The sequence below is a fragment of the Talpa europaea genome, assembly GCF_964194135.1.
Source record: "Talpa europaea genome assembly, chromosome: 4".
Classification (NCBI taxonomy): Eukaryota; Metazoa; Chordata; class Mammalia; order Eulipotyphla; family Talpidae; genus Talpa; species Talpa europaea.
In genome coordinates, this window is record NC_140070.1 from 34,119,777 (window position 1) to 34,146,554 (window position 26,778).

The window sequence follows — 26,778 nt, forward strand, 5'->3', positions numbered from 1 at the left end:
CATTGGTCTGAAAACAACATAACTAAAGTGTTCTTCCAAGTCCTATACCAGTTTTTCAAGTCCTTTACCAGTTTTTCAAGTTTTAAATCCAAGTTGGCGTGTATTGCTTCTTATATCAACAGGAGTTTCAAAATGAGGGTGATTAACCAAAACCAAGAGTTCTTTGGTCAAGTTAATAACAGGCTTCCCCTTTATTCTAAATCCTTTTACAATCCCTTTTTTTCCAATTTTTCCAGTATGGCCTGGATTTTACAAACAGCCTCTTTCCTGGCCTGCCGGACAGAGTCCTGGCCCCCAGTTTCAACTGAATCCAGTTCCAAAAGTTCCTTGGTTAGCATTTCTTCCAGAAGCCAGTACGCTTTGTCTGTCTTTTTTCCTATGAACTCTTCTACTTCTTGCTCAAGATATTGGACCTTCTCCAGAACATGTATGATTTTTTTAATACTTGGGGGCGTACCTTCATCTGAAGATGATAAACACTCTTCAGGAAGATTATTACTTTGATCTTGATTGCTGGGATGTTCACTGGTGGCATTATCATACAGCTGGGGCTCAGCACTATATTGGACTTGGGAATCCAAAAGATCTGAATTATCATTGTTCACTGTCCCCGAGGGCTCATACTGATGGACACTGCATGGAAAGTTGTGCCGGTTCATAACTTGATCTGATTGGCTATAGGGGTATGAGGAATCCTTAGAGTAGGAGAGTAAAAAGGAGAAAAGAGTTACTTTAATGGGAATCCATCAAAATCACATTTGTCAGCCCACATCTTTCACTTGACCAGGAAGATTCCCCACCAATAAAACTGAGCCTTTCTCCTTAATCATTTGAGAAAAACACAGCACTAAAAAGAGAAAAGGGAATGCTCTGTCAAAAGGCAGAGAATTCTGGGTATAATGGCTGGAATCTACCCTGAGGCAGGTCATCATCAGGAATACCTCATAATCTATCCTTACCACCTCACAATACACCCAGTGACTTAGTCAATAGGAATTAGGTTTTTTCTCCTAAAGAGTAAAAACTAAAGAGAATCATGAAAAGGAACTGGCCACAAGTAAATGATATTCAAACCTATAGTTCAATTCAACTATTCAAAATAATACTGTATATATTTTTACATTGGTTTTTTGTCTTCTACCTACAGATTGAGGTAATAAAATGCCATCTTTGATTTTATTTAACATTTATATAATATTACAACAAACATTAAATAAGCATTCCTTTTTTTTAAGGATGTGAATGTAAAACTGCTTGAAAAAAGGAAGTCTATGAAAAGGGGGGGGGGGGGCACTGGCCTAGGTAAAGCCACCAACTTTTTGCAGTTCCCATTTAAACAGATGAATGCAGAGAAGTTCCAGGTTGAACTCTCTTAATTACTCAAACATCAAAAGAACTTTTTTTTTTCTTCAAAAGAACATTTTAAAAGGTCCCTTACCTTGGGCTGCTGGGGTGGAGTTGAAGGAGGGGGCTGAGGAGATCCACTGCTAGGCCATGGTGAAGTATTTTCACTTATGTAGAGATTCCCAGGTGGTGCTGCTGGCGCAGCAGAAGGCCAAGGATAACGAGTTCCCATTCCATAAGTACCAGGAGAAGCCCATGAGTCCTCCTGTGGTCGTACACTTGGCCCTGGTTGTGGAACACTACGATTACCATCTCCATAAGGATAAGGAGGCAGGGTCATTCCAGGGTTCTAGATTGAGAGGAAGGAAATTGTGGTCATTGCCAAAAAACACCTAAAAGTAATGAAAATGTTCTAGTCTAAACCACAGCATAAATCTGTTCCATAAATACTATTAAGTGTACCCATATGCTAAAAGGAAGCACAAATAGATATATTAGAACTCTTCTTGAAGTTAACAGAGAAATAAACATGATATCATTCATAAAACATTAAAAATTACAAGCCTAGGGGCCTCCCTGGTGGCGCAGCGGTTGAGCGCTGGGTTGCGAAGCTGCCCGCAGCCTCTGCAGCGCCGGTTCAATCCCTGGCTGCTCCCCGGCCTCCGGAGGAGGGTCCCACATGGCGCGCAGACCTCTCCTGCCGCCCGCTGCTCCCCTCAGCAGTGTACCTCGGTCCTTCTGCCTGCTCTGCTCCCCGCTCTGGCTCTGGTGAATTCTCTCACCCTCCTGCACTTCTGACTGTACCCAGTGCTTGTATAAATAAATAAATAAAATCTTTAAAAAAAAAAAAAATTACAAGCCTAACAGGGCACTAAAAAGACTAGATAGGGAAACTTTCAAGCAAAAATTCTCTAAAGATTTCTTCCAATATAAAAATACTATAATTATGACATTTTTAAGATACCCTCAGCTAAAATCCACCTACTGGATTAACTGTGAGAAATAAAGGTGAGAAAGGTGTCAATGTAAAATTAGTCCTGTCATTACAGTCACCTCTAGAATTCAGTGAGTATCTGAAATGTTTTCCTAAATAGATACCCTTCCAAAGTTCACAATTCAAAAGGGAGAGACTGAAAACTGCTCACCTGTGAAGCAGGAGGATATCCTGGAACCTGCCCCCTTAGAGGGGGTGCTTCTGCTTGGCAGTCCTGTTGAGAATACATCCAACGAGAGACTGGTGTTGGGCTGTTGCCAGGTGAACAGTAAGTGCTTGGAACCTCTGTGGAGTAATTGGTCTGAGTATATCCAGGTGTGTAATAAGCCCCAGAATATGAGGCAGTACTAGCCCCAGGGCCAGTGGGGTATTGTGGACCATACGCTCCATTTGTATAAGAATTCAAACTCTATAAAAAAGCAAAGTTGAGGGGAAAAAGATGAATGAGTAGAAAAGCTAAAATGCCCTGACTTAAAGCCCAACTCTGAAAACTTTGGGAAAAAAGAAGTTAATAATTAGTGAAAATATGAATTACCTAAGTAACTTCCAAAGCATTCTTTCATACAATTATATATATTAAACTCATATTATCACTGTAGAGTTTATGTCTTAACAATGAAGAGTATATTGTTGTTAAGTGAAGTGATGACTTTAGAACTGTGTTTCTCAAAAATTCCATAAGTACACCTGACAATAATACCTAATAGCAGAGCACCTGTACCCACAAACTGGGTCTGGAAAACCTGGGAGAATGGTAAAAGAATAACTGTGATACAACAGAAAGAAAAAAAGACAACAGTGACAAACCTAGCTCTGCCTTAGGCTTTGTATTTAACCTCTCTGAGCTTTAGTTTCTCCATCAGGAAAATGGAGATCGTAAATTTATCTTACAGGGTTACTGTGAAAATTAAATGTGATGACATGTATTACATGCTTAGCATAGTATTTGATATATAGTATACTCAATAAATGGGAATTATCACTGTTGTAAATATTATGTGGCAAGGTCAAGAAGTAAGATCTGATTTGAAAGTCCATGTTCTCTGTACTATACTACTCTATTTCCCAGATAATAACAGACAGTAGAGACAATTGCTCATATATTTTTGCTGATACGCAGAAATCCTTAGTTTAATAATCCAAACAAGATGAAACTAAACTCTAAAATATAAATGACTGTATTAATGTTTTCTATTAATTTCTACTTCACTTTTTAAAAATGATAAAAATAGAATCAAATTTTCCTGAATTCATGTGTTTCTAAAACTACATACTATATGAGTTTTGAAAACTTATCACAAAAATTCCAAAGACCAGCTTAAAAAAAAAAAAAAACTACATAATGCTTTCCACTTTAGGTAGAAGAGTAAGGATCCTGACACCTTATACAACGTTAATGACTGAAGAAAATGAAACTCCTATTTGATTCCTACCTAACCCATCAAAAAGTGGGATGGATCAAAGAAGTTGGGAGATCATAATTCTGTGGAAAATAAATTCTTTCTTTTTTTTAACAGTTTTATTCTTTTTTTTTTTTTAATTTACTTATTTATACAAGCACTGGGTACAGTCAGAAGCGTGGGAGGGTGAGAGAATTCACCAGAGCCAGAGCGGGGAGCAGAAAAGGCAGACTGATGAAGAAATACACTGCTGAGGGGAGCAGCGGGCACGGCAGGAGAGGTCTGTCGCGCCATGTGGGACCCTCATCAGCGGCCGGGGATTGAACCTGCACTGCAGAGGCTGTGGGCAGCTTCGCAGCCCAGCGCTCAACCGCTGTGCCACCAGGGGAGGCCCTGTGGAAACTAAATTCTTAGCCAAGTTTTTGTGGCAAGAGGATAAATGATAAGACTATTATCAGTACCTGACCAAAGAATTCCATGCAGGGTCAGATTCAAAGGAAGAGGCTGCGAGACACTGACCCACCCCTTTGTAAAAGTAACTGGGAGGCTATTAAAGTCTTCTGTCTATAGGCTGCAGTGGATAAATAATCTCTTAACCCCACACGTGCAGTTGGAAACTTGATAAAATATCATATGACCTTTTTTTTTAAGATTTATTTATTTATGCATACAGAACTGGGGTACAGGCCAGAGGTGCGGGTGTGTGTGTGTGTGTGTGAGAGAGAGGATTCACCAGAAAAACAGTGGGGAGAGGAACAGGCAGACTGACTGAAATACACTGCTGAGGGGAGCAGCGGGTGAGACAGGAGAGGTCTGCTGCACCATGTGGGTAGCTCCCTATTCGGGGATTGAACCTGTACTGCAGTGGCTGCTGATAGCTTCATAGTGCTGTGCTTAACTCCTTGCGCCAGCAGGGAGGCCCCCATATGACTTTTTTAGTACTACTGTTCAACTTCAAGAAATCCTTCCTAAGGAAATATGCACATTTAATATGAATATACTAGGAAGGTATAAAGTTGGTCACTGCAGTATTACTTATATATAATTACAAAATTGTAAACAACCTAAAAGACGTAATAATGAAATGATTAAGTACATTCTGGGCAATTCATTAAGGGAATGTTATTCTGTCTTAAATACTCACTGACTAGATATTTAAATGATATTAAAGAATTATTTTTAGTTTTTTCTTTGAAAAATGGCATTATGGTACTGTTTTTAAACTTCCTTGTATTTTAAAGATACATACTTAAGTATTTATAAGTGAAATAACGTATGTCTGGTATTTGCATTAAAATACTCCAAGGATATAGAAGAAACAAGACGGCCATGTAGTAATATTTATTGACGCTGAGAAATGGGTACATGGGAGATTATTGTGCTAGTCTCACTACTTTATGTTTGAATTTTTCTTAAAATTAAAAAAAAAGAGTTCCTGATACTTTACCTATAATAAGAAAAGTACATATGATTAATGAAAAGTCACATAAAAATATACATTACAATAGTTTAAAGCTGTGTAAACATGACAACAAAAAGACCAAAAACAAATTTATTAAACTATGGATATTTTAAAAATTTTTAGTAATAATGTATTACTTTATAGTAAAAAAAATAATATGCTATTAAAAATGTCATGAAATCTCAAATGTGACTAGAATCCAGTGGGTTGCTAGGACCATAGCTACTTCATCAGTGTCTAAGTAGACTATTTTAATGAAGGGAAACATGTATCTAAGGACAACAGCTATGATTTAAAACCTGTCAGCTGATATGGCAACAAATGAAACCTGATACTGAGCAATTATAAAAATTAAGTAACATCTTTGACAGTCACTGAATTTCTGAAAACTCTCATTATGGATTACAGAAGAAACCAAGAGCCCAGAGTTTTCAAAACTCAGAGACAGTCCAACTGCTGTTCTTGTTCTAGATGTAAATGTAGAAAAGACATAACATTCAAATGTCAGATTAATGTTACACCATATGGTGTCTCATTGCAAGACAAAAATTACCAGTATGAAATACTTTTCCAAAAGGTGGTGAACTGTGCTATAGCTGTAGAGTCCAAAGAGGAGAAAAATGGCCAGGTCTCTCACCCAGAAAAAGGTACAGGTTCAATGGGGTCTCTTTTCATTTGGTACATGAACATTAAACAGTAAATAGTTGCAAAAAAAGAGACAAAAAGAAGGATTTCCCTCTAGCAACCACATCTTATCAGAACTAGCAACTTGAATTTCTACTAATATTCATTTTTGGATTTCCCAAATCTATTATCATCCACTGGTTGCTTCCTCATGCAGTTCTCCACTTACAGAAGTATTTCAATTTTTGTCTCATAGGCGCTCTTGATGACAGTACTTCATAAGCTTGTTTTATAACCTATTTTCCCTTTTAATTAAAAAAGTGTTACAGGTTTGACCAATGTCTTTTGGTATCATGAATTCACAATTCAGAAAGTTATAAAGTGACCTCAGTTTTTGGTTTAGCCCATTTCTATCCCCAGGCACTCAATGGTTCTGTGCAATCTCCCAGAAACCAAAAGATTATCTTCTTTATCAGAAAATCAGTGTGATAACATTCAAGCCTTCCATCCTTCTTTTAGAAGATGGTGGAAAAGAAGCTTTAAGAAAGCAAGTTGCATTAATAGCCAACAAGAAGATTTTAAACAAAACAACAACAAAAACTACAATCATTACTAGAAAACCTGCATATTTATTATCCAAATTATTTCCTGGTTTTCAGATGTCTTCCATGAATTAATACCTCTTTTCCCAAGTACCTTAGTTATGGATCACAGAGCTGCAACATGAATTTTACAAAAGAACAAGGAGTCAAGAGAATATGTATTAGCCTTACAGTTGCTAAAGATGTGGCTAAGGATGACCTAATGATCATTATTTCAGGAATGCATCAAGGTTTTTAAGTTATACTAACAGTAGTTTGGCTGCACAAACAAGAAAATAAAGGTGTTCCTGGCCCAGTTTCAGAGCCTTGATACAGAGGCCAAAGAGGAAGAAAATGCTTCTGGGGTGAGAAGACAGACTTCTTTCACCTCCAGAAGTTTGTGATAGAAATGAGGGAGTCAAGAGCAAATAAGAAACAAATTTAGTTTAAAGAACTCAGAGAATACCTCACGAACTTCATCAACAGTCTGGTGAGACAATATCTTCTGCCTCCAGAGACAGCCTCTGTATGAGATGATGTACTTCAGTGCTGCTCACACCCTGCTCCATGAAATCGCCCTACATGCTCCTCTCAACAATCCTTACTATTAGCTGAAGAATGAAGCTCTGAAAAATGAGGAAAGCTATATTTCAAAGATTGTCCCCAAAACCTGCATAGCAAATATACTGCACCTGGAACACAGCAGGCTAATCAACTTTGTGGACTGATCAGGGACTTAGTAACATGAACAATTTCTAAAAAAAAAAAAGGGGGGGGGGTATAAATTCCACACTCTGAAAAAAAATTGCATGAAACTAGGCATCCTTGGTTGAATAGAACTATTTCTACAGAATTTTAAGATTTATAAAGCCTACCAACAGAAGAATGATCATGAGGCAAAGCTAACATGAGGCAGAAGTTAGACCCCAACTATGAGTGAAACCATTTAATTTTTTAAAAAGAAACCAGTTATATCTATGTATTACTACAAGAGTCTATTTTGGTCAGAAGATAAATGTATAATCCCCATATATTTCACCAGAAAAGGCACTTAACCCCATACAGGTCTATGTCTAAAATACCTTTGGATTTAGAATGCAGTAACTTGGAATATCTAAAAGCTCTCTCACAATATTGCTGTTGCTTTCTAGTCATGAGTAAATTATAAGTGAACTCTGAATATATATAATAACTACATGTACTAAATCCTTTTTAAGGAGAGAAAAAAGGAAAACAAAAGGAAAAACAATCTTTTTTTTTTTTTTTTAATAGAGGCATGTTTTATTTATTTATTTATTTGTTTGTTTGTTTTCGTTTTTTTATACATGCACTGGGTACAGTCAGAAGCGCGGGAGGGTGAGAGAATTCACCAGAGCCAGAGCGGGGAGCAGAGCAGGCAGAAGGACCGAAGTACACTGCTGAGGGGAGCAGCGGGCGGCAGGAGAGGGCTGCGCGCCATGTGGGACCCTCCTCTGGTGGCCGGGGAGCAGCCGGGGATCGAACCGGCGCCACAGAGGTCGCAGGCAGCTTTGCAACCCAGCGCTCAACTGCTGCGCCACCGGGGAGGCCCAGGAAAAACAATCTTTATTAATAAGATCAATTTATGAAATGAGAAAAATTAACATTATTGAGAAAGATTGTGACTCATGATTTTAAGTTTTGTTTTCCTCTTACACTAACTGTAAAAGTAACAGACGGTAGTCCCCAAATTGAAATACAGTCACTCCCAGTGAAAATACCACCTGCCTTTTGTGCTGACATTGGAAACAGATTCTAAAATACACTTGAAATTGCAATGAACCCATGATAGCCAAAACAATCTTGAAAAAGAAGAATGGAAAACTCACACTTCCCAATCTCAAATTTTACTAAATTTATATTAATCCAAATAGTATGGCGCTGGCATAAACATCTAAATCAATGGAGCAGAAATGAGAGTTTAGAAATAAACTCCTGCATTTATGGTCAATTGACATTAGACAAGAATACCAAGGTAATGTAATTGGAAAAGAACAGTCTTTCAATAGATGTTGCTGAGACACATGGATAATGACATGTAAAAGAATGAAGTTGGACCATACTTCACATCTTATATGCCACATACAAAAATTCACAATGGATTATTGACCTAAATGTAAGCATTAAAACTAATTTTTAATTATTTTTTTAAAAAAGATTTATTTCTTTATGTGTATAGAAATAATGTGTGGTGTAGGCCAGAAGTGTAGAGGTGTAGAGGTGAGAGGATTCACCAGAGACAGAGTGGGAAGCACAACAGGCAGACCTACTAAAATACACTGCTAAGGGGAACAGTAGGCAAGACAGGAGAGGTCTGCTGTGTCATATGTGGGCTAACTCCCTGGCTGGGGATCAAACTCAGGCGTAGGCAGTGATAGTGCTGAGACTTAATCCCTAAGCCACCAGAAAGGCCCATATTTTTTAAAAATTTTTTTCAAAGTTTTTTTATTTATTTATGCACACAAGAGCTGGGGTGTAGGCCAGAGGTGTGGGGAGGGGGGGATGGGAGAAGGATTTAAAAGGATTCACCACAGGGCCTCCCCTGGTGGCGCAGCAGTTGAGCGCTGGGCTGCGAAGCTCTGCAGCACCGATTGGCTCTGAGCCGATTCGATCCCCGGCCACTGGCGAGGGTCCCACATGGCACACAGACCTCTCCTGCTGCCCGCTGCTCCCCTCAGCAGTGTATTTCATCACTCTGCCTGTTCTGTTCCCCGCTCTGGAGAATTCTCTCACCCTACCACGCTTCTGACTGTACCCAGTGCTTGTATAAATAAATAAACAAATCTTTTAAATAAAAAAATAAAAGTATTCACCACAGAGTGGGGTGCAGAACAGGTAGATCTATTGAAATACACTGCTGAGGAGAGTAGCAGGAGAGACAGGAAAGGTCTGCTGCACTATGTGGATTAGCTCCCTGGCTGGGCATCGAGCTTGTACTACATAGCTTCACAGTGTTGAGACTTAACCCTTTGCACCACCAGGGAGGCCCCTATTTTTTTAATTCTTAGAAGAAAACATGGCAATAAAGTGTACAACAAAATAAAAACAATGAAATGAAAAATATTTATGTTTCTAAGGATATGGTCAAGAGAGTGAAAAGAAAACCCACAGAATGGAAGAAAGTATTTGCAAATCATATTTCATAGCAGACTTATATCTAGAATATATAACTGAACTTTCATAATTCAACAATAAAGACAACCATCCCAATTTAAAAATGGGCAAAGGATCTCAATAAATATATGAGCAAATGTTCATGGGGATCTGCAAATCAAACCCACAATGAGATATTACTTCCCACCCAGTTTGGATGGTTAGTCAAAAACAAAACATAACAAATATTGGCAAAAAGGGGAAGAAACTGAAACCCTCATTCGCTGTTTATGAGAGCGTAAATTGATGTAGTTGGTTTGGAAAAGTTTGGCAGCTTCTAAAATTGTTAAATCAGAATTTCCAGTATTTCACCTCTTAGGTATACACCCAAGAGAAATGAAAACATATGTCCACATAAAAAGGTGTACACAAATGTTTATAACAGCATTATTCTTAAAGGATTAAAAAAACTCAAATTTTTATCAACTAATAAATAAATAAATAAATGTGGTATATCAATAGAGTGGGATATTATTTGGCTATAGGAAGAAATGAAGTGTTGACATATGCTATAACATGAACATTATGCTAAATAAAAGAAGTCAGTCGTAAGATATTTATAATATGATTTCATTTATACAAAATGTCCAAAATAGGTAAATTCATAGAGACAAAAAGTAGATTAAAGGGCACCATACGATGAAAGGTGGGAGGAATGAGGTGACAGGTACAGTTTCTATTTAGAATAAAAAATAGTGATGATAGCTGCACAACTTTGTAAGTACACTAAAAACAAGTAAATCGTACACTTTAAAGGGTAAATTTTATGGGATATGGCCAAACCACAAGAAAGTAGCATTAAGTAATAACTATGCCTGCTTTTCAATTTCAGTCACAGAAATGAGACTGACAACAAGAAATGGAAGTTTTATAGGTAGAAAACACGATTTTTTCTTTAGTTTGCATTCTACTATCTGTTCAACATCATCCTAAAATTAATACATACTAGCATATAAAAAAAACCTGACAAATTTTATATTTTCCTTAATAAATAAATCTTGAACTGACTTCAATTAAGTTTTTCTGGTTCAAAATCAATCTTAAAGGATTACATCACCAAGTCAATGAGAAAAAGACATGATTTTTTTTTAAATTGAGTTAATTATTCAGCCCCATGAAGAAACATATTTCCATTATTTCAGCCTGTATATCACTAATAAATTAGAACAGAACTGAAAATAGAATTTGATTATATGGGATCTCTGTTAGTAGTTTATGGTGATCTTAAAATTTCATTCTGCAGAAAACATCAGTTTACAGAAAATTCTGGGTCTAAAATTCTGTGGATTCAATTGAAAACTCTTCAAATGCAGGTGATTTAAAACTGTATATACTGCAATCATAATTTTTAAGACCTTATTTGCACATATGGTATCTTGACAGAAAAAATAAATAAATACACAAATATGACAACTATTGTTTTATTAGAGTGTCTGGATTATGGATGATTAATTTTTTAAGACATTTCCTCATTGGTACAATCATTTTGAAAAGTAATTTGGCTATATTTAATGTACACCAAAACCCAACAATACCATATCCTAGGGAAATTCCTGTCTCCTATGTGTATAACAGAATAGTTTAAAATAATGTTAAAAAAGCAAGCTTCAAGAGAATGCTAAAATAAAATTGCTCATTATCAAGTTTAAAAGTGTGAAATAATACTATATAAGTGTATATGTAAATAGTAAAAACATGTATGAAGATAATAAATAATAATTTTAGGAAATGGAATTGGGTGTCTTATGGGTCTTCAATTACATTCATTTTACTTCCTAAAATCTGAAACGTGACAAACAAAAACTAACAAAAGTTACGTGCAAGATAAAAAGATACACATATTCCCTGTACTTTTTCAGTATCCCTGAAATATTTAAAATTAAATATTTATCATGAGAAGTCAAATTTTCAAAAATAAGCACATCTATATTTGTCATTTCTAGGTCCCTAAAAATTAACCTATTATGTCTCAAGCTACCTTTTCTAGGTAATATTTGCTTAAATATTTCCTTATCTGCAAGCTTAAAACATTAAGATGATAGAGTCCATTAAATAATAGAGTTCCACACATTGTTACTACTCCACACATTGTTCAGAGTTCTGAAAAGAACTTGATTCATAAAGAAAAATTTCATACCTGGCCCTGCATTTCCGGTCTTACAGGATATGTACTTGGGTAAGGAGCCCTAGGTCGGGCAGAAGAATTCCAATAGTTAGAATTGTAGCTAGGATATGATGGCTGCTCCTAGGAAATAAAAGGAAAATAAATTCAATTTTAATAACATTCTTACATCATTCTGAAAGCTGATGGAGGACAGTGTAAGTATAAAAATAAAGCAAAAGACAGGGGCCTCCCTGGTGGCGCAAGGGTTAAGCACCGCACTGTGAAGCAAATCCGCGGCCTCTGCAGCTACCCAGCCAGGCCTGCCAGGGAGCTACCCACATGGCGCAGCAGACCTCTCCTGTGTCACCCACTGCTCCCCTCAGCAGTGTATTTCAGTCAGTCTGCCTATTCTGTTCCTCACTGTCTCTGGTGAGTCCTCTCACACACACACCCATCTCTGGCCTGTACCCCAGCTCTTCTATGCATAATCTTTAAAAAAAAAAAAAAAGGCAAAAGACAGGGGCCTCCCTGGTGGCACGCAGCAGCTGAGCACTGGATTGCGAGGCTGCCCGCCGCCTCTGCAGCGCTGGTTAGATTCCCGGCCACCGGGCGAAGGTCCCACATAGCGTGCAGACCTCTCCTGCCGCGCCCGCTGCTCCCCTCAGCAGTGTACTTCGTCAGTCTGCCTGTTCTGCTCTCTGCTCTGGCTCTGGTGAATTCTCTCACCCTCCCGCGCTTCTGACCGTACCCAGTGCTTGTATAAATAAATCAATCTTTAAAAAAAAAAGACAAAAAGCACTAAACCTCCCACTACAAAATCACTCATCATTAAATTGCCACACATGCATATGATAAATTACATACTCTAGCAATTATTGACTACTAAAAGTCTATTATTTTTATATATTATACCAATGGTACCATATCAATAAATACATAAAGGAACGCAATATGTCAAGATAATTAGCAATTTGATTCCTTTATTACTCTCTAGTTGCTAATCTCATCACCACTAATTTAATTAGTACAGCATAATTAAAGTTCTTTGCCATTGTTAATAGTCTTTACCTATCTCAACAACTATGGAATTTTAAAATATTACTATTAAACTTCATTCCAACCATATACATTTTCAATACTCAATTTCTTTGTATGTTTTATTCATACTCATTTTAGTTTTTTCATATTCCTCCACTCTCTATAGCTAAGCTTTCTGTTGGCAGCCTGCAACTAACTGTTTCAGGAACTGATAATGAACAATTTAACCCTTCCAAGAAGAAAATCTGACTATGACATTCATCTCTACAGACTTTCACTTCAACTCAAAGTTACTGCAAATCTGCGATAAGTAAATCAACTCTAATAAGACACTACATCAATTCAAAACATTTGGGTCTGATTTAACGTGTACAATATGTAAGTAATGTAGATTATATATGCATATATACTATATATGCTTCCTATAAGTTATTTTCCTTTGTACTTTATACTTTTAAGTATAGTTTTGGGCTTGAAACATATAATCAATTTTTTCCCAAAAAAGTTACTGGCAGTTGTAATCACTGAGAGTTTTAGTATCACCATCTTAGCTCTGCACTGTTTACCAATTTTATACTACTTTGTTTCCAAAGCATGTAATTATTCATATGACATTACATAAGTGGGCACGTACATCCCCTTTACTTGTAGAAACTAAAAAACAGCACGATTTAAGAAAAAATGTTCCAGGCAAACTTCAGATCCTAATTATCAAATTTCTCAATCAGGCAAATTTCCTTAATTAATGCCCTCTATTCCTTCCCTTGTTTAAGGGATATTTGATAACTTGATTTTTACCTACCAAGAATTTCGATCTTGAGTAAAATGATGAAAAGACATAAGCTGAAACAGATTCACCCGAGTTGTAATGAACTAACCCTAATCCCCAGAACTCTCCTCATTTCTTTTCTTTTCTACTGTTCTCTGAGTCATGCCACTTTTTTATTTCATCTCCACCTTCCCATCTCTTATCCCACTTATGTGTCCTCCTCACTTCCTTCCTTATTCAGCTTTCCACTACCTAGATGCCTTGACTCTCTTTTCTCAGATATACTCACCCAGAAAAAAACCTAACTCAGTTTAAACCCAATTATCCACTGAGTCCACATCTGTACCTCATCTAAATATTGGTGGAGAAAAACACAACAAGCTCTCCAGTATCACTATAAATGCATGAGCACAAACCTCCGGAAGGCACACAGCACTGCCGAACAACTATATTCCCTCATATGGTCATATCACTCTCTGGGATAACTGTTTTACTCTTCTTAATCTCCAATATCCTCTTTTCCCACCCATTTTTCAATTGACAATTTATCTCTTATTTCATTTAAAAATAAAAAAGAAATCAGACAGAAACTCCGAAACTCCTTCGGTGGCCTAGGGGTAAAGTCTCAGCACTATCATTGCTACGGCCTGAGTTCAATCCCTGGCCAGGGAGCTAGCACAATATATGGCGCAGCAGACATCTCCTGTCTCGCCTGCTGCTCCGCTCAGCAGTGTATTTCAGTAGACCTGCCTGTTTTACTCCCCACTCTGTCTCTGGTGAATCCTCTTATTCCGCACACCTCTGGCCTACACCCCAGTTCTTCTATGCAAAAATAAAAAGAAATAAAAAAAAAATTTCTTCCTCTTTCTTTCTACATACTAAATCTACCAGTATACCATTATCCATCAGTTTTCCCAGAAAGCAAGAATGAGTCTTTGGGTCAATCCTTCCACGTAGTTCTGAACCACATAATCTCTTAACTTTTCAAAGACCAACTCTTGCAGTCTCTACTCTTTCATGAATCATCTACTTCTCTATCAGAGCAGATCATCTCCATTAGAATACGCGCCTGCTCTCAAACTTACCCTAAACAAGTATTATAACATGTCTTTTTATTTTAGCTACAACTGATACATAATATTAGTTTCAGGTATATAACATGATTTGATATTTGTTATAAACTACATACATAACAGTGGGGCAAGTAATTGGGTATATAAGCAAACAAGATTAACAATAACCTGATAATTGTTGAAGATGAGTAATGGATATCTGGGAGAATTATTATAGTAGCCTAGCTGCTCTGCTTTTACATATGTTTGAAAGTTTCTGTAATAAAAAGTTTCAAAACAGGACCTCAGCCTCCCTGGAGGCAGGGGGTTAAAGTCTCAGCACTATCAAGGCACAGGGGGTTAAAGTCTCAGCACTATCAAGCTATCACCAGCCAGCCACTGTGGCAAGAGTGGCAGGGGTTCAATTCTTGGCCAGGGAGCTAGCCCACATGGCACAGCGGACCTCTCCTGTCTCCTGTCTCGTCCGCTACTCCCCTCAGCAGTGTATCTGAGCAGATCTGCCTGCTGTGCTGTCTACCCTGTCTGTGGTAGATCCTCTCACTGCCCCACATCTCTGGCCTACACCCCAGTTCTTGCATGCATAAATAAATAAAAATAAATCTTTTTTTAAAAAGTTACAAAACTGTGGGCAGAGTACAAGCAGACTTCCCTTAAATCTACCCTTTTTTGTATATGTAACTTAGAACAATTGTAAATAATTTATATAATTATAAAAGATAATGAAATCTTTTTAAATCTCTAAAAGAAAGCAGAACAAAGCAAAAACTCTGAGAAATGAATTGACAAAACCTCACAAAGAGAAACTTTCATGTAAATATAAAGCACAGTTATTTGAGATCATTACTGGAATACACTCTAGACCAAAACAAAAAACTTGAATTTTTTTCAATATTTATATTAGTAATTACCAACATTGTTGGAATTGTTATTTTGATGCTGTTATGAGGGTATTACAGTTGCAAATGAATTATTATTTTGGTGGCACTGGAAATCAGTATTTCCACAGTGATTTGAGATAAAACTAATAAATTTAAAATCTTATAGTCTTTAATTTGATTTGGAAATATCTATGAATTTAAATTGCATTTTAACTTAAAAAAAAAAAAAAAAAAAAAAAAAACCTGGGCCTCCCCAGTGGCGCAGCAGTTGAGTGCTGGGCTGTGAAGCTGCCTGCAGCCTCCACAGCACCAGTTTGATCCCCAGTCGCCAGCGAGGGTCCCACATGGCGCACAGACCTCTCTTGACAGGCCCACTGCTCCCCTCAGCAGTGTACTTCCTCAGTCTGACTGTTCTGTTCCCTGCTCTGGCTCTGGTGAATTCTCTTACCTTCCCGTGCTTCTGACTGTACCCAGTGCTTGTATAAATAAATGAATGAATGAATGAATAAATCTTTAAAAAAAAAAACTAACACATTGACAATTAAAAACACACAAAAAATTCAAGTAACTCAACAGTTTTCTGAATTCACCTTAGTGGTATATATTCTAAAGGTAAAAGAAGAAATATTAAACTTTACATAAAATTAGTATTGCTATTAGTATTGCTATTAGTATTAGTATTACTATTAGTGCTTTAATTTTTTAAATTTTTGTGTGTATAACTGAAGAAATAGACTACTGTTATAGGGAACCAGTATTTTCACATAGAAAAGAATATACTGAATGGGGAAAGATGAAAAAGACTCTTGTATGGCAGATTTGAAGTGAAGGTATAAGAATAAACTCACACATTTAAAAATTGTAATTTAACCATTATGCAAAACTAACAAATATGGGTAAAAGTGACAGTGATCCAGTCCCAAACAAAGGGTTAGAAGGCAAAGTAAATTCTTGGCCTCCCTGGTGGCACAAGGGATTAAGTTTCAGCACTATCAAGCTATTAGCAGCCACTGCTGTATGAGTTCAATCCCCGGCCAGGAAGCTAACACAAATGGCGCAGCAGACCTCTCTTGTCTCTCCCGCTGTTCCCCTAAGCAGTGTATTTCAATAGATCTGCCTGTTCTGTTTCCCACTCTGTCTCTGATGAACCCTCTCATGCCCCGCGCCTCTGGCCTGTACCCCAGTTCTTATATGCATACATAAACCTTTAGAAAAAGAAAATTCTAACAACTCTTTTGCTCATATGCTCTTCACCATGAGACCAGTGTATCCCCAACAGGAGCTTTGATTCCTGCAACAAGAAAATACATGGACAGATACAAACCCAACCTGAAACCGGAAGAGCCATACTTTGGCAGATTCATGGAACAAGAACAAGAAATAAAAGTTTCTTGTTGCAAGTCACTGAAATCATGGATTTTTTTTTTTAAACTATAGGGTTTGTTTTTTTTTTTAACTATAGTCAACTTTAAAAAGTTGACTTTTTAACAAAGCCAACTAATGCAATAACTAAATACCAAATTGGTAACATCATCATAAAGAAAAAAGATTTCAAATAACTCATAAATCACATGATTTTGACTGTTTATACAAGAAACCTAAACTTCACCCATAGTTAACTGTTATCGTAACTGTCATTATCATGTTTTCCAACAGTTTTATTGAGGTAACTCAATACCATATTAACTTGCCCTTTTAAAGTATACAATTCAGTTGTTTTTCAGCATATTCACAGATACGTGTAATCATCGCTACAATCAATTTTAGAACATTATCAAAACCACAAAAAGAAATACTGTGTCTTTCAGCTATACCCTATCTCCCCATTCCCTCTACACTACCACTTATCTACTTTGTCTTTACAGATTTGTCTATTTTGGATATTTCATATAAATATAATCATATATAATATCTTGCTTCTTTCACTTAGCATGTTTTTGTGCTTCAACTATGTTGTAGTATGTATCAGTACTTCACTCCTTTGTGGCCAAATAATATTCTATTGTATGAAAATACCATAGTTGCTTAGACATTCATCAGTTCATGGACATTTGGATTGTTGCTGCCTTTTGACTATTCATGAATAATGCTGGTATAAACATTCATGAATAATTTTTATGTGAACATGTTTTCAGTTATCTTGGGTATACACTGGTAGAATACCAACTATTCTAAAAAAATATATATATTTCTTAAATGGGACAGAAACAGATATAATAACTTATCATATGTGAGGAAGTGGTAAACTGTTTCCAAAGTAGTTGCACCATTTCACATTTCCATCAGCAATGTATGAAGGCTTCAATTTCTTTACAAACTCACCAATAATTGATTTTTCCATCATTTGTTTTATAGTCATCCTATTGCATTAAAGTAATGTGGTTTTTGATTGGCAGTTCCCTTATGGTTAATTATGTTGAGCATTTTTTCATGTGCCCATTGGCTATTTGTATACTTTCTTAAAGATTTATTTATGTATACATACAAGAGCTGGGGCACAGGCCAGAAGATGCAGGAGGTGAGAGGATCCACCAGAGACAGAGTGGGGAACAGAACAGGCAGAACAGAACAGGTACACTGCTGAGGGGAGCAGTGGGCAAGACAGGAGAGGTCTGCCTCACCATGTGGGTTTCTCCCTGGCCAGCTGGGAATCAAACTCGTGCTGCAGAGGCTGTGAGTTGCTTCACAGTGCAGTGCTTAACCCCCTGCGCCACCAGGAAGGCCTTGTATACCTTCTTTACAGAACTGTCTACTGAGATGCTTTGTCCATTGTAAAATTGGGTTATTTCATTTTTTAATGCTGAGCTTTAAGAGTTCTTTACGTATTTTACATACAAATACTTTTTCAAGTAGTTTTACTGTGCTTTGTTGTGCTTGGCAGATACTGCATTTTTTTTCACAAGTTGTGGCAACCCTGTTGAGCAAGTCTACCACTGCCATTTTTTTTTTTTTGGAGTATGTGATCACTTACTGTGTGTCACATTTAATTAAGGTATTTATATATATTTCTTTAGACATAATGCTACTGCATACTTAATAGACTTCAATATAATGTAAACATAATTTTTATATGCACTAAGAAGCAAAAAAGTTCATGAGACTTGCCTCAATGCAATGTTTGCTTTACTGTGGTAATCTGGAACGGACCCAAAACAGCTCCAAATATGCCTGCATATGACTTGCAAACATTTTCTCCTTTTCACTTTGTGGACAATGTCCTTTGAACTACAAAAATTCTTAATTTTGATGAAGCCTAATATAGTAATTTTTTTTTTGTGGTGGTTGTAATTTCGTCTTAAAAAACCATTGCCAGGGCCTCCCCGGTGGCGCAGCGGTTGAGCGCTGGGTTGCGAAGCTGCCCGCAGCCTCTGCGGCGCCGGTTCGATCCCCGGCTGCTCCCTGGCCACCGGAGGAGGGTCCCACATGGCGCGCAGACCTCTCCTGCCGCCCGCTGCTCCCCTCAGCAGTGTGCTTCGGTCCTTCTGCCTGCTCTGCTCCCCGCTCTGGCTCTGGTGAATTCTCTCACCCTCCCACGCTTCTGACTGTACCCAATGCATGTATAAACAAAACAAACAAACAAATAAAATAAATAAATAAATAAATAAAGCATGCCTCTTAAAAAAAAAAAAAAAAAACCATTGCCAGGGCCTCCCTGGTGGTGCAAGGGATTAAGCACCACACTGCGAAGTGGTCTGCAGCCTCTGCAGCTCAAATTCAATCCCCAACGGGCCAGGGAGAAACCACATGGCGCAGCAGACCTCTCCTGACTTGCAAGCTGCTCCCCTCAGCAGTGTACTTCGGTCAGTCTGCCTGCTCTGTTCCACCCCCCAACATCCCCCCCACTCCCCCCCAGGTCTCTGGTGAATCCTCACCACCCCACCACCCCCTGCATCTCTGGACTGTGCCCCAGCTCTTGTATGCATAAATAAATAAATCTTTAAAAAAAAAATTGCCAAATGCAAAGTAAGGAAGCTTTAACCCTAATGGTTTCTTCTAAGAATCTTATAGTTTTAGCTCTTAAAAGTTAGGTCTATGACCCATTCTTAATTTTCATATAGTGTGAGAGTCCAAGATATTTTTTTGTATATAGCTACCCAACTGGCAGCACCGTATATTGTGCAATAAACTATTCTTGTCATCCTTCTCGAAAATCAATTGACCACTGACACATGGGCTTATTTCCGTACAATTCTATTCCATTTAGACATAAAGGTTAAATATGTCTTTTTCTTTTTCTTGCCTAGCTTGAACCTTCAATACAACAATGAATACAAGTGGCAAGAAGAGATAACTTTGTCTTATTCCTGAAGTTTATTGTGGGTTGAGGAAAATTCCTTGAGTGTTTTTATCATGAAAGGGTATTGGATTTTGTCAAATACTTTTTTACATCTACTGAGATAATCACAAGGGCTTTGTTTTTATTCAACTGATGTTATTATATATATATTAAGATTTTATCTATTTTTGCTTAGAAGAAATGGGGTATAGGTCAGAGGTTGGGGGGAGGATTCACCAGAGACAGAGTGGGGAGCAAAACAGGCAGATCTACAAGGGGAGCAGTGGGCAAGACAGGAGAGGTCTGCTGCACCATGTGGGTTAGTTCCCTGGCCAGGGATCAAACTCAGGCTGTAGTGGTTGGCCTTTGCCAGGTTGCACTGAGCTTTAATCCCTAGGCCACCATGAAGGCCCCTGATATGATATTATATTAACTGATTTTCAGGTGTTAAACCCTGCGTTCTGTGATAAAACTTACTTGGTCAAGACATGTAGTTCTTAAAAGTTGCTGGATTTAGTTTGCTAATATATTTTGGTTTTTTTTTTTTTTCATAAAAGATATTAGTCTGTAGGGCCTCCCCCCATGGCACAGCGGGTTGAGCACCACCACGCTGTGAAGCTGCCCGCAGCCTCTGCAGCACGGGTTCGATTACCGGCCGGCCAGGAAGATACCCACATGGAGTGGCAGACCTCTCCTGTCGCACCTGCTGCTCCCCTCAGCAGTGTATTTCGGTCTGTCTGCCTGTTGTGCTCCACGCTCTGTCTCTGGTGAATCCTCTCACCCTCCTGCACTCTGGTCTGTACCCCAGTTCTTGTATAAATAAATAAATCTTGAAAAAAAAAGATATTAGTCTGTAGTTTTCTCCTTGTGATGTCTTTCTCTGGTTTTGGTATCAAGGAAATGTTTCATGGAATAAATTTAGAAGTGTTCTTCTGTTTATTAGAAGAGTGTGAATAATTGGTATCAATTCTTTATATGTTTGGTAAAAGTCATTAATGTGTTCACTAGTTCGTCTAGGTTTGGACTTTCTTTGTGGAAGTTTTACTTTTTATTACCAATTCAATCACTTTGCATATTATAGGTATATTTAGATTTTCTATTTCTTCTTGAGTTACTCTGGATAATTTGTATCTTTCTAGAAATTTGTTCATTTTATCTAAATTACCTAATTGGGCATCCGTTGCTGGCGCAGCAGTTGAGCACTGGGCTGCGAAGCTGCCCGCAGCCTCTGCAGCGCTGGTTCAATCCCCAGCTGCTGGGCAAGGGTCCCACATGGTGCGCAGACCTCTCCTGCCGTGCCCACTGCTCCCCTCAGCAGTGTACTTCGGTCCTTCCTGCCTGTTCTGCTCCCCGCTCCGGTGAATTCTCTCACCCTCCCGTGCTTCTGACTATACCCAGTGCTTGTATAAATAAATAAATCTTTTTTAAAAAATAAATTACCTAATTTATTGACATACAATAATTCATAGTATTCCATTATTGACCTTTTTAGTTCTCTAAGATCAGTAGTAATGCCCTGTCTTTCATTTCTGCTTCTAGTAAGTTTGATTTTAGAGAGTCTCCTTTCTTCTAACTAAAGATTTGTCAATTTTCTTGATCTTCTCAAAGAAGCTTTCCACTCTGGAATTTATGATTTCCTTCTTTCTGCTTGCTTTAGGTTTAGTTTGCTCCTCTTTTTCCAGTATCTTAAGATGAAAGCTTAGGCTGTTGAACAGATAATTCTTTTCAATATAGGCATTTACAGCTGTAATGAAAAGACTACTTTAGTAGTTGCATCTCATAAGCTTTAGTAGGTTGTGTCTTTGTTTTCACTGATCTCAAAGTATTTTTTTAATTTCCTTTTGATTTCTCCTCCAACCTGCTGGTTGTTTGAGTGTTTTATTTAACTCCCACATATTTGAGAATTTCCCAAATTTTTTTGCTACTAACTTCTAATTTCATTGCATTATAGTTTGCGAATATAATCTGTATCATTTTTATTCTTTTATATTTGTTGAAATTTGTTTTATGACTAGCATATGGTTTATCTCGGAGAATATTCCCTGTGTACCTAAGAGAAATGTATATTCTGTTATTGGGTGAAATGTTCTATAGATGTCTATTAGCTCTAGTTGTTTATAATGCTGTTCATATCCTCTGTTTCCTTATGATCTTGTGCAGTTCTACCCATTATTGAAAGTGGATACTAAAGTTTATTATTAAATCTTCTATGTCCCCTTCATATATGTAAGTTTTATCCTTGTTATTAGAGACATATATATTTATAATTATTATACCTTCCCCATGGACTGACCCTTTTTATCATGTCCCTCTTTGTCCCAAGTAATGTTTTGTTTTAAACACTTTTGCCTTAAAGTTTATTTTATCTGACTGTATACTCTAGTTTTCTTTTAGTTGCTATTTGTATGATATTACTGTAGGGTAAAGAAAATGTCAGGCTTTTCTGCCCTTCCGCCATCAGGATAGATGATGGATCCTTGTCCTGAATGCATGCCTGATGGCGGGCACCTGGAATAGGGTGTGGGCATAGGTAGATGGGATTCAGCTGAGCTAAGACTGTGCTTTTAAGGGCGGCGTCACGGGGGACGCCAGCAGCATCAGCAGCAGCAGCAGCAGCAGTAGAAGCCGAAGCCGAAGCCGAAGCCGAAGCCGAAGCCGAAGCCGAAGCCGAAGCCGAAGCCGAAGCCGAAGCCGAAGCCGAAGCCGAAGCCGAAGCCGAAAGAGAAGCCGAGAAGCAGCAGAACGAACGCTAGAGAGCCCAGATAGAGTGAAGACTTGCTGGGCCTCCCAGCCCCCCAGCCAGCACCCCTGCCTGCCATATGCCTGGTGAACCCAAATAAAAAACCTGCAAAACTACTGAGGACTCTGACTCCTCCTTTACCCGGTCTGCATGGGATCAGAAAACCTGCACTGTCGTCCAGTCCTGCCCCCTACAATTACTTATCCCATTCTTTTATTTTCAAGTAATTTGACTTTACATCTAAAGGACATAGCTGAGAGGAAAAACATGCTTCACCTGGTGTTTCTCATTTACTTTTACACTGCTAGCACACTCACAACACTTCTGACCCCAGATGTGTGAGCTTTCTTCCCCACATCAACCAATTCTGCAACAACAGCCAGGTGTCCTACATTTTAAATCAATTCTGACACCCTCTAAATGGAGAAAGTGTCAGATTCCACAGGTTAAGGGCTTAGTCCCAAAAGACTGCCCCCCACTTCAGAGGCCAATTTCAACTCCCCAGGTTACCCACAACTACATAGTGAAAGGTCTCATTATCTCCTCCCCCTCAGATTTGATTATTTGCTCAAACCGCTCATAGAAATCAGGGAAACACATTCACAGTTTATCAATGCTATGGATAAGAATACAGATAAATAGCCAGTTAAGAGATACCTAGGTCAAGGTCCAGGAGGGTCCCAAGTGCAGGAATTTCTGTCCCCGTGGAATTAGGGTGTGTCACCCTCCTAGTATGTGTATGTGTTCACCAACCTGGAAACTTTCCAAACTCCATACAATTGGGATTTTTATGGATGTTTCTTCACATAGGCATGATCAATAATTAACTGCATTTCCAGTCCCCCTCCTATGGGAAGAATGAGGGGGTGGAGGTGAAAATGCCAAACTTCTAATCAAGTCTTAGTCTTCTGGCAACAGCCCCTATCCAGGCACTATGCAGGAGGCCACCTAGAATTGCCTTATTAGAACAAAAGACATTCCTATCCCCAGTAAATTCCTAGGGATTCAGGAGTCCTGTGTCAGGAACTAGGATCATAGACAAATATTAAGACAAAAGATGTTTCTAGTGTTTTTAATCTGGCTGACTAACAATCTGACTTTGGAATGTTTAAACCATTCACATTTAATGCTATTACTGATCGTTAGATTTACACCTGCCATATCACTTTTTTTAATTCATTGTGCCATAGTCATCTCTTTTTTATTTATTTTTTTTTTATATAGAGGCATGTTTTTATTTATTTATTTACTTGTTTGTTTGTTTTTATACATGCACTGGGTACAGTCAGAAGCGCGGGAGAGTGAAAGCCAGAGCGGGGAGCAGAGCAGGCAGAAGGACCGAAGTACACTGCTGAGGGGAGCAGCGGGCGGCAGGAGAGGTCTGCGCGCCATGCGGGACCCTCCTCTGGTGGCCGGGGAGCAGCCGGGGATCGAACCGGTGCCGCAGAGGCCGCGGTCAGCTTCGCAACCCAGCGCTCAACCGCTGCGCCACCGGGGAGGCCCAGTCATCTCTTTTTTAAAGATTCATTTATCTACGTACACAAGAACTGGGGTAAAGGCCAGAGGTGCAGGGGGTGAGAGGATTCAAAGAGTGGGGAACAGAACAGGTGGAGTGACTGAAATACACTGCTGAGGGGAACAGCGGGAAAGACAGGAGAGATCTGCTGCGCCATGTGGGTAGCTCCCTGCCCGAAAATCGAACTTGTGTTGCAGTGGCGGCAGATAGCTTCATACTGCTGACACTTTACCTCTTGCTCCACAAGGAAAGCCCATCATATTCATCTTTTTTACCTCTTTCTTCCTTTTTTTTTTTTTTTTTTACTGTTTCCAACAAGGTCCTGGGCCATAAATTGTTCCACAAACAAGTGATCTAATTAAATTCAGGCTTCTTAGAATGGAACTTCCCAAAATCAGTTTTTGAGATTTGTTCTGACCCCAACTGGCTTCTTCCAGCTATCTCTTTCCTTGGGTCTCTCCACAAGCAAGGCAGCCTAAGTTTAGTCATATCACCAATGAATCTACTAATTTCCTCTCAACTGTCTTTCACAAGAACCTCCAGTTTTTAAAAGCATCCTTAGGCTTCATTTTCTCCTAACTATTGCAAATAAAATCAGTTCTTTTGGGGAAAAATAAGAAGCTACCTGTTTTACAATCTGTTTCTGCCACCATATGAAATGCCTGAACTATACTCAGCAGCTGGGATGGGGATCATGATGGGGTACTGTGAAAGACAGTCCTGCTTTAGGAGCTGAGGACTTGGGGGAAAGGGCAGTACCTTCACTTTCTCAGCTTACCTTACAAGTTGGATAAGGGCCCCAGTATTCTCAGCAGTGCTCTGCTTAAGGTAATGCCTTCACCCCACACAAGTGGCACTAGACAGAGGAAGGGAATCACCACTACTAGGCCTCAAGTCCCAAGCTTAGAAACAGTTGCTGGAGGCAAAATGATTAATGTTGATGTGCTATCTCTCCCAGAATGCTAACCCTTTGACTGGGAGCTGGAGGAAGAGTCCTGTTTTCTTGGCTACACTATTCTGGAATGGATTTCTGTCTCACTGATCTCCACTCAAATATCCCGGACTTCCACTATTCTGAGCTTGAGTAGATTTTCTGGGGAAAAAAAAAGTTTCATCTGCTATATTCCTTGAAACCATCACCAGAGACTTAAATTAATTGTTCCTTTTATTTATTGTTTTTAAATCTATTTAAATATACTTATTTTATAACAGCTTGTTGGAAAAGTCTAGACAACATGGACAGCCATCGCTACAATTAGCACCCAACTGTAACTTATGTCAGTTAAGTTACTTCACCTTGGCTCCAAACACTGAGTTATAATTGGCTCTGTGATGCAGGGATTGTAAGTCTGCAAACATTTTTCCTTTGCTGGCTGGCTTTCTATTTGGTTCTGCCAATGGGATACTAGGTTAGAGGTTTGAATAATAGACTAGCTCCGTCCTGTTTGTCTGCTTGCTGTTTCTGTCAGTGTCAGCCTAGCAGTGAGGAACTTGAAGACAGAAGTCAGTCACTAGCAGTCACCAGGTTATCTCAGTTTTCCCAACCCCCACTTCAAGGTACCAGCAACAGCTAGGCAGTGCCCCCTCCTGGTTTCCAGCTCTCCAGGCCATCTTTCCAAGTTTTCAGGTTCTAATAATCCCAAACTTGTCTCTTTATTCCCCAGCCCCAGGAGTTATAGCTGTTTTCCTGAGATTACTAACTTCTGTGTTACTTCCATTTTCCTTTTTTTTTTCTTTCAAATTGCAATACCCATTTAACTAATTCCTAAACCAGATTTTCTCTTTTAAAAGATTAGCATGGATCCTGACTTATACAATTTATAGATATAATTCTCTATCAAGGTTTCTTAAAGGAATGGTGATTACGTCTGGAACAAATACACACACTATAAGCCTGGCACATCTTGTACCAGAAATCAAAAAAGCTGCCAAAAATCATTGAGTCATGTAAAAAGGACTCAGAAACCAAGAAGGGGCTCCCGCTGGGATCATTTAAGCAATTCAAAGAATGACTGCAACTGATTGAAACACATTTAAAATGCTGAACTCAGTTTCTTTTCACAAACCTTTTCCCTTTGCAAAGCCAGCTGCAGCTCTTCTGACTATGCAGGTGCCTCTCTTTTTCTTTCTCTATTTCCTAATAAACCTGTTCTTTTTAAATGTAAATAAATAAACAAACAAACAAACAAACAAACAAATAAATAAATGGCGGCGCAGCGGTTGAGCGCTGGGCTGTGAAGCTGCCCGCAGCCTCTGCAGCGCCGGTTCGATACCCGGCCGCCTGGTGAGGGTCCCACATGGCGTGACAGCCTCTCCTGTCTTGCCTGCTGCTCCCCTCAGCAGTCTATTTTCTCAGTCTGGCTGTTCTGTTCCCTGCTCTGGCTCTGGTGAATTCTCTCACCCTCCCGCGCTTCTGACTGTACCCAGTGCTTGTATAAATAAATAAATATTTTTTAAAAAATTTGAACTCATACATGTGTATATATACATATACACAAGTCATTCAAGTGGACCCATAAGGACACTTAAAAAAACAAATGAGAGGGCCTCCCCAGTGGCGCAGCGGTTGAGTGCTGGGTTGCAAAGCTGCCCACGGCCTCTGCGGCGCCGGTTCGATCCCCGGCCACCGGAGGAGGGTCCCACATGGCGCGCAGACCTCTCCTGCCGCCCGCTGCTCCCCTCAGCAGTGTCCTTCAGTCCTTCTGCCTGCTCTGCTCCCCGCTCTGGCGCTGGTGAATTCTCTCACCTTCCCACGCTTCTGACTGTACCCAGTGCATGTATAAACAAACAAATAAAATAAATAAATAA

General features: G+C 38.8%; 1 protein-coding gene across 2 annotated transcripts in view; it reads right to left on the reverse strand.

Annotated features, from left to right (window-relative positions):
• Window positions 1–206: 206 nt before the first annotated feature.
• Window positions 207–26,778, reverse strand: part of BAG4 (BAG cochaperone 4) — a gene marked incomplete at both ends in the record, with an annotated part of 32,778 nt that continues 6,206 nt past the window's right edge. Inside the window, 4 exons of one of the 2 annotated variants that reach the window (XM_084231384.1) lie at window positions 207–695; window positions 1,439–1,693; window positions 2,490–2,747; window positions 11,714–11,821. In XM_084231384.1, coding sequence (XP_084087510.1) covers window positions 207–695; window positions 1,439–1,693; window positions 2,490–2,747; window positions 11,714–11,821 — 1,110 coding nt within the window. The remainder of the gene's footprint in view (window positions 696–1,438; window positions 1,694–2,489; window positions 2,748–11,713; window positions 11,822–26,778) is intronic. The other variant, XM_084231385.1, reaches the window with a different exon arrangement.